General features: G+C 46.1%; 1 protein-coding gene across 1 annotated transcript in view; it reads right to left on the bottom strand.

Annotated features, from left to right (window-relative positions):
• Positions 1 to 1,034: 1,034 nt before the first annotated feature.
• The window catches only part of KIF13B (kinesin family member 13B), a 269,721-nt gene continuing 261,418 nt past the window's right edge, over positions 1,035 to 9,337 (bottom strand). The window contains 1 exon segment of the mRNA XM_043988280.1: positions 1,035 to 8,199. Within this exon segment, the coding sequence (XP_043844215.1) occupies positions 7,910 to 8,199 (290 nt within the window). The 3' untranslated portion in view covers positions 1,035 to 7,909.

The raw sequence follows: 9,337 nt of genomic DNA, 5'->3' as shown, positions 1-9,337 counted from the left end.
GTAGTTGTCCCAAATCGGTAACTAAATGGATGTATCCTTTTTGCACAATGGATAAACAAATGGTGGTATATGAACATAATGGAACATCATTGAGCTATAAAGAAAGGGACAGTTTCAAAGGAAACTGCAAAGACCTTTATAAACTAATGCAGGGCGAAGTGAGCAGAATTAAGAGAACAATTTACACAGTAACAGCATTGTTGAGAAAAACAGCTTTCAAAGACTTTAGAATGGTGATCAACATAATCCTAAAACCAAGAATCCAAATGAATGAAGGTGAAATGGGCCACTCTCCCAAGAAACAGGATCTTAAAATGCAGAAAAGAGACATACATTTCTGAATATGCATGGTTAGGTTAATAAGGGAATTTGTTTTGCTGGACTATGGACTATATGTAGATATACCTTGAAGGATTTATCAGGGTTTTGTTTGTTTTGGGGTTTTTGCTCAATGGGGTAGTGGAAAAGGCAGATTAAATTAAAATACTTATTTGAAATCAAAAAGATTCTCTAAACATACATTTATAAATACATCTAGAATTCTGCTCAGAATCAAGATCAAATTCACATAACTCTTATTTTGCAAACTCTATGCTTTCCTTTCTTGGAAATGGGAAGATCTGCCCTTTTCCAGGTCTACGGGCCTCTCATTCTCCACAGCATTTCAAAGATCACAAGCATGCCTCAGCAATCAGCTCCGCCATTTCTTCAGTGTTTGAGGTGGCAAACTCAAGACATTGTATTTTACTATCTTCTTTTAGTGGATTTTGATTCCCCATATTAGCTATGCTTGTTCTACCCTCTTCAGTACAAAGATCATTTTTCTTGGCAGAAAAAAACAAACCCTGATGTTCTCGAATTAAATTCCATTTTAGAAACTTCTCTTGTAGCCACAAAGGTAAAATGCCCCCACTGTGATCACTTAATATATGAACATAACCACCCACCCTGAACTGGCAGGCTAGTACAGTACTTGAAAACAAAACTGGGAAAAGGGGCAAGGTCATAATCATTAAAAGTCAAGACTTCTTAGATATGGCCAAGGAATAATTTTGATTTTATTTAGATGCTGTTGGTCACATGATGCATATGATACAATATTACAATAGTTTAGTTTATTATACAGTATAAATCATTAAAATCTTTACAATTCATTACATTGTCTTTGGATTTTTAACTCTCAGTTGACACATACAAAGTCAACATCAGCCCCAAATCTGAAAAGCCCTTTCTCTATATACAATAAACCCACCACATTTACAAAAATCCACAATGAGAAAGATGATGCGCAAACCTCTTCCAACATAGTCAATTACAATTAGTGTCAGTAATGAAGGAAAAGTATCATGGACCACGGTGTAAAAACAGATAATCTTGATTCCAATCCAATCCGTGTTTTCAGGATCAAAAAGAGAGCTGAGGGTATAGCCGCCCAGATCCAACCCCACCGGGCCTAAACTTAGCTGTTAATGTAGGGACTAACCCATGACTGAGCACACACGCTTCCTGTTTGGGCTGATTTTGATTTGTGAAGAGTAAACCCAATGAAGATCCTCTTAAACTTGCCCTCCCTCAACAGTGCCCCAAAAGGGAAGGTGTGTTAGTGGCTGCCAACTGCATGGATTCAGGGGACAATGGTAAATTTCAAGTGGGGGCCAATACTCGGAGCTCAAAGCCTGTGAGGTTCGATCTAAACACCTCAGGGGCCTATTTGTAGGCAGGATATTAGGGGCCAGGAGGACAGAAGCAACTAGGCTAGTTCAGTGATGGTCATGGACATGGTCTGGGATTGCGGAGCCAAAAGAATGTATGAGTATAATGGGAGGAGAGTGTGTTGCCCATTCCCATGGAGGGAAGAAAAGCAAGGAGAGATGATATGGCATTACCTGTAAGAAGAGGGCAGACATGGGGCAGCTAGGTGGCGCAGTGGTTAAAGCGCTGGCCCTGGAGTCAGGACTACCTGAGTTCAAATCTGGCCTCAGACACTTGACACTTACTAGCTGTGTGACCCTGGGCAAGTCACTTAACCCCAATTGCTTCACTTTAAAAAAAAAAAAAGAGGGTAGACAAGTCACTGTATCCAAGTTCTGCAAAGGCAGCAGTGGTTTAGGAACCCCTCCATGCCTGTGCTGGACCTCTCTGTTCCCCCCTGCTCACCATGCTGTTACGTGTTCTCCTCTTCACACATGCTCAAATGGCCCTGTTACTGCCTTTCCTGTCTTCACGACGGCTTTAAAACCCCCCCGTACAGCCTATAGCCAAAAACACTGCCTTCCCATGTCCTCCTCAGAGAAGTTCAAGTTGTCTGTACAGCCACATCCTTGCCTGCTAAAAATGAACCCAATCCAAAAATTTCAAAAAACCTGAGGAAAGGGGCAGCTAGGTGGCTCAGTGGATAAAGCACCGGCCCTGGATTCAGGAGGACCTGAGTTCAAATCCAGACTCAGACACTTAACACTTACTAGCTGTGTGACCCTGGGCAAGTCACTTAACCCCAATTGCCTCACTAAAAAAAAACAAACAAAAAACCCAAACAACAACAACAAAAAAAAACTGAGGAAAGGCCTTGAACATTTTCAGCCGTAAACTTCCTTGAAATGAAATATGTACATCACAAAAAACCAGGCACACGCCATGGACCAAAAAAGTAAGAGGAGAAGCATGTGCAATCACACATGTAGTGCGCTACTATCAGCTCAGCGCTACAAACCTTTCTCAGGGCATTCCCAGGCACTCTTTTTGTCCCATCCTCCCAATAAAACTTCCTGACACTTCCAGGCACAATTAGAGATCTAATAGTGAGTTTGTGGTATTTCTGAACCAAGAAAACAAAACATCAATTAAATCAGTTTTTCAGAACCCAGTGAAATGGACTGAGGCCGGGTCTTATTTCTTGAGCTGCCCGCCTCAAGGAAACATCACTTGAAAGACACAGATCACTTGGGGCTCACTTCGAATTTCTCTCTCCTGATTCAGTAGACACCGTCCCAGGGATAAGGCACTTTGAAAGGCATGAATATTAGTGCAAGAGCTCTGGGATCAAACCGGTGAAGGAAGTCAAGGATCTGCCCCAATAATTCAATATACTACTGATACTCAAAAAACATGTGACTCTGGAAGATGCATCTATGGGAATCACAAGGCGCTAAAAAGCACACCGCTGTTGCAAGCAGGGGCCTACTGAGTCAGTGGCCTAGACAGCTTGGCCTCAATTGCACTCATTTTTGAGAAGCCAAAGGCTATACAACACACCAACCAGTGTGGATTTGGACCAGTCTCTCACAGAGAACGTCTACCAGCTCAGACTCACGTATTCCGACTCACTTATAGAACAGGGAATGTTGTTTTAACCTTCATTGGTATGACAGACAAATCAGGAGCACACAGAACTCCTTCCACAGACACATCCTGAGACCGTATAAAGCAGCCTCATCACACAAATACCCTGTATCCTAAGCAACATGCAGTTGTCCTTGGAGATTCTGGCCCAAGGACACAAAACTCTAGCTCACACTCAGATCGAGGGCAATAGTTGTAGAAAGTCTATAGGGGAGACGTCTTTATCCATGTAAAGTGCATGAGAATCCCACCCGAGAAGAGAGAGTTTAAGTGACCGAGCTGGTCTAAGCCTGCAAGTGAGCAGTCAACTGGCAGGTTCTAAGGTCAAGAGTCGCATGTGATGGCGTGCTGAGGCTGCAGAGACTGACGGGTCCTCCGTGGACATGGATGGGGTGCTTGGGAAGGGGTGGGGGAGTTTAGGACCAATTTGCTGCTGTCCGCTGTGTCTCAGTACAGATCTGCTCAGATCAACAACTCTCTCATTGTCAGTTTGGTTCGAAGCCCCTTTCCTCCGCTTAAGGCTTTGGGTGTTGCTTCAGCTGCTCTGTTGACTGACAGGCATGAGAGGAAGACAACATGAAAAAAACCAACAACTAGGAGGCACAACCTTTGCTTCCCATGGGGCCTTTTCTCCAAAGAGTTTGGTATGTGACTTGATAACCCAAATAGTCACTTTCCAAACAAGGAAGGGGTGGGGGTACTTGGCCCCTGGAGGGCTTGGGCTTCTCCCCCCTCCTCCACAGAGAAACATCTTTCTGTTGGGACTTAAAGGGTCATCAGTTTTAATGATGATGGGAATAAAGAAGAGAAGAATCTCAACTGGAAGAGATTTTGAAAATGACTTCAGTGGTGGGAAGGTTAAGTGGAAAATCGGGACACAGAAGTGACAGCACCGTATCCATTGTCACACACCCAGCAGGTGTCCCCAAACTGTGAGCTGATGACAGGAAGGAATAAAAATGAGTGCCTTGCTACAAAACTGCAAATGAGCAGGCCCTGGGCCCATCTTGATCCCAGGAGATGCTGAGACCCAGCCCTCTCAAGCTCACACACGGAACAGGGACGCAGGGCTTGTCCAGAAAGGCCAACACAGAAGGGCAAAAGACCTCTGCTCCTCCCTCTGGGGGTTGCGGAGGATCTATTTTTTTGAGAGAAGCTACAGTCTCAAAGACAAGCTTAGGAAAAGGAAAACCAAAGGCCATGTAGTGAGTGAGCACAAACAAAGGCCTTCCACTACTGCTCGGGGCCTGTTCCTGCAACAGCATCTTCACTAGAATGCTGCCACATAAGGGGTGGAAAAGAGATCCCTGGCCTCCTAGAAACTGAGGGTGGAAATTCTGCACAGGTTTCCTATGGAGTTGACAAATGGCCACAGCCCTGGTGGTGTGATGAGGGCTGTGATACCAGGCTCTGCATGACCTTGGACACCTCACTTGCCCTTTCTGGGTCTGTCTCCCCACCTATAAAAGGAGAATCAGAAGGTCTCCAAGGGTCCCTTTCAGGTCTAACACCCTAGGACATCCTCTGTTCTCATCCCAGGATGTTGCAGAGATAAGAGCTCAGAGGCAGCTGGCAGTCAATCGATGCTCTCCCTGGATCAAAGCCGGGACAACCTGGTAGCCAAGTTTGCTCAGTGCATGAAGGATGCTCAGAGAAGGAGAAGGGACGACACTAGGGGCTCCAGCAGGAGAGACCCAAGAAAGCTGGAGACCTGACCTCCTGATCTCTCTAAACCCGTTTTGTTACAAATGTTTATGCCCTCCTCAGCTCAACTATACCTATGGAGGGGGATTAGGGGAAGAAGAAGGCAAATCACTTGGAAAACAGCGGATTGTTAAAGAAATTTAATTTAAGGCAGCGTTGCAAGCAATTACTAGGATTTTAATTAATGGAAGTTAATTAATCTTAAGCTTCTTCACAGGGCATCACCCAGCTATTTAACGAGTGTCTGGATTGTGAGTGCCAGTGATAATTTCTCCCCCTCTCCCTTGAAAACTAAATCTCAGGAGGGGGCAGCTCCCCCAGGCTCCATTGCCGAACATCCTCTTCTTTTGTTCCTATGAGGCATTCGCTGCAAAGATGGTTACAGGATCTGTAACTAGAAGGAGCCTTTAGGATCCTGTTGTCCAACCTCATTATTTTACAGACAGTGAAACTGAGACAGAGAAAGGGAAAGGAACTCGGGGTCACAGAATCAAAGCAGAGAGAGGCCCTAGAGATCATCTCATTTCACACACATACATACATAAAAAAAAAAGAAACTGAGGAAGATAGAAGCTGAATGACTTGCCCAAGGTTATCCAGGCAGGAAATACCAGAGCCAGCATTAGAACACAGGTCCTGACTCTAAGGATGGTGCTTTCCCCACTGTTCCATATCAGTGACAAAGCTAAGATTAGGGTCAAGTGTTCTGGTGATTCCAATCCACTGAACCCCAGGCAGAGGCCTCTGCAGAATCCACAATGAAGACCCCAACAGCCGTGCAGGGACGCTGACAGCTTTTACCATCCCTATTCAGGGGCAAGTTTACATTGCTTGAGAGTCCCAGACATTTCCCAATGAGATGCCTACCAGGGGCTTACAAACATGAGGACCAACTGCATGATTATAAGGGGACAATGTGCGAATAAAATTAAATAGATGTGTTTCTTGGGCACTTTTATGTCCAAGTCTCATGGGTGAGGACAGATAATGTAAGTACTGCTACTTTAGAATCAACTATTTATTAATTCAACTTACCAAGCATTTATTAAGCATGAACTTAGCATCCAGTCTGATGCTGGGCTCTGGGGAAGATACAAAGGTTATGCTTAGCTGCTGCACTCGGGGATCTTAAGAGGCTTGTGATGCTCCTGGGGTATCCAAAACATGCTGCTTTTTCACTTGCTGCTTAACTTATCAAACTGATCCCACTTGTTCAAACACACAAGCCCCGAAGTCCATCTTCTATAGAATGTCCTTCCCCTGCTAGCTTAGCTAAGGGCTGGGATAGAAAAGATGAGGCTGATCAGAGAAGTCTTTGAGGAAAAGAGCTTCTGAGTGGTTTAGGATGTGCCCAGGCTAACTAACCACTCAGCACCTCTTCCAGGCCTACAGCCTCTGGGACCTAGCCCAAAACATCCTACAGTAGATGGATGAGACTCAGCCTCTGTGGCCCGGTCCTCTCTAGAGGTCAGGTGAAACCCATGGACCTCTCCTCAGGATGTTTTGTTGCCTATGTTCGTGATGGAAAGAAATGCAGACTTTCAGTTAGGTGAATGGAAATCAAGGCTTTTTCCCAATCCAAGACAAAAGACTCCTTCAAATTTAGCACCAGTTAAGGATCCCTCCTAAAGATATACATAGGGGAAGTAATGGGAATGCCAACACACACACACAGACACACATGCACCCACCCACACAAGAACAAGTACTAAAGCTAAGTTAACTTAGGAGTCATTAGGGCTGGGTGGGGCAGGACCCAGGAAGCATCAGGTGCCTAGAGCCAGCTTTGGGACTGTTCCAGGAGCAAACAACAACAACAACAACACCACGGTAGTAGAAAGCTTGCCCTCCCCTCTTCCCCGGTGACTAAGACAAAAAACATTGAAGTTATTCAGTGTATAGAATTTTGTGAAATTCTTTTTGCTTCTGTTTCATGTGAATAAGGGCACTTGTGTGTCTGAAAATGAAAGGAGCACAGTCAAACGTCCCCTAGCCCCCAGCCCACCCTGCCAGACTGTCCTGAGCAGCCAGCCCCTTCTGCACAAGGCCACATACCTCTTGCGAAGCCCCAAGCAAGGTGAAGGCACCTAGGTGTACGGAAGGCAGTGAAAGATTGTAGCTCGCACATTATTTAGGATTAAAAAAAATAATAAATACAAATAAATACTAGCCAAACACTCTTAAGGGCATCACTGGGAAACAAGACAGTCTTCCAGGTTTAAGGCAAGGATGTTCTTTTCAAACTACAGACCCTGTAAAAGACAGTAAGGGAGAAAGGGGCATGGGGGTACGCCTTGCAGCTTGAGGCTACTCAAAGAAAACAAAGACCCTTCACCCCGGGTAGGCACTGTTTTGGAAAGCCTTTTTTCCAGGTGGGTGAAAAAGAAGGAATGGTCCCAGAAAGGAGTTGAACACCAAGAGGCCTTGAGATCTCAGGCCAGAATGAAGTCATACTTGGGGGTAGGGAAAGGAGGCCTCAGTTTTCATTATACTTAAAAAGACAAGGTTAATGGAATCATCAGAAAATCACAAGTAAAGTATAACCAAGAGACCCAGGAAGGCCAGAGCTCAAGACAAGCCCAGAGCTGTGGTCTGAGCAGACAGCCGGGCAGAGTCAGGGCTGAAGCCCTGAAGTCCAGCAAAAACCTGGGGATGAGTCAAGTACACTCCCAAGACAGGAAGGACAGTCATGTCAAACCACTCGCGCCTCTTGCAATGCTCCCGTCAGAGCTCCCACCAGGGAGCTCCAGTCGCCCAGAGATGGATAGAAGGGCCACGAGGTTACATGGGATCGTCTCCAGTAGTGTTTGCCTAGAAGGGAAGCAGCAGATGCCACGACGGAGGCTCCTGGCTAGCCAGACCCCGTTTAACTGGCCCAAGATTTCCGGTTTTCTGGGGTCTTCTGGCTCCTCTCAGACCGCAGTGTGGATCCCCCTTCGGCCTTGGCCAGGGCCGTCAGCGAAGCCAGGTTGGAGGCGGAGCCCGACAAGCTCCCGCTCTTCCGATGTTCGGTCATCACACCTTGAAGCCTGAGGCCGGCACTGCGCCTCCGGGCCGGCCCACTGGCCTTCTTGATCCGGCCTGGCTTCACCAGGAGACCATAGCCAGGGTTGCATTTGAAATACTGCTTCCCCCCAATGGAGCCGTCATTCTTACCTGGGATAAGAGCAGAGGACAAAACTGGACTTAGCAGTGACTGTGGCTCATCCCCTTCTTCTAACTCCAGGCTGAGACAAAGTCACAGGCACTTGTGCTCCCTCCAGCCCCAACCCGGCTGTGCTGGAACAAGCCTTGAACCTCGCTACCCCATGGTTATTCCCTCCTTTGAGATACCCAGTTCTTGACCAACCCGACACAAGGTGAATCATTGCAGTTCCTCCAGCAACCAGTTTAGCACTTGCCATAGAACTGGCAAACAGCTATGCACACAGTGGGTGCATACTAAGTGTCTAATGCACAGGGAATCACCTGTTTTTGAGGAACACAGTCACCAGGGAAGCTTAGCCAGTGATCAGGTGGGAAGCAGAACAGGTAAGTATATCAACTAGGGACTGAAAACAATGAAGGGACAGGTGCATGGCCCCTGACTATGTGGCCTCCCTGGGTGAGCAGTGCCACCACCTCTCAGATGCAGACAGATACTGCATGACTGCTATTTATGGAGTACCAGTGGTATGCTGAAGTAACTGCTGGGCCCAGATAATCCAGTCAAATTATTTCTATTATAAGGAAAGATTGTTAAAGGCGGCCTTTAGGGGGGTCACATAGCCTGCTTTCTCATTTGACAGAGGAGGAGACCAACTTGACTAAAGGAACACATCTATTTTCATCTAGAAGTCAGGTATTTCTCCTAATTGATACTTGGGGCATTTTTTTAAAGTATTATTTCAAACTGATCAGTTGATTGATTTTAAGGGGGTTATTGTGATCTTCCATATTCAACATGCTAGGTACAATCACTGGGGAGCAAAGAGACAGACTCAGGGCTCTCCTGAGCTCCCTGCAATTAGGAATGACTCTTAAGCCAGGCCTTTTATGTGCCTATTATTATTATTATCATCACCACCACCACCACCACCACCACCACCACCACCACCACCACAAATGACACCAGAATATCTCTCTCTCTCTCTCTCTCTCTTTGCAGGGCAATGAGGGTTAAGTGACTTGCCCAGGGTCACACAGCTAGTAAGTAACAAGTGTCTGAGGCCACATTTGAACTCAGGTCCTCCTGAATCCAGGGCCAGTACTTTATCCACTGTGCCACCTAGCTGTCCTGATGCTAGAATCTCTT

The sequence above is a fragment of the Dromiciops gliroides genome, chromosome 2 (assembly GCF_019393635.1).
Source record: "Dromiciops gliroides isolate mDroGli1 chromosome 2, mDroGli1.pri, whole genome shotgun sequence".
In the NCBI taxonomy this organism is placed as follows: Eukaryota; Metazoa; Chordata; class Mammalia; order Microbiotheria; family Microbiotheriidae; genus Dromiciops; species Dromiciops gliroides.
Note: the sequence above shows the minus strand (reverse complement) of the source record. Positions and strands in the feature narration are given on the sequence as shown.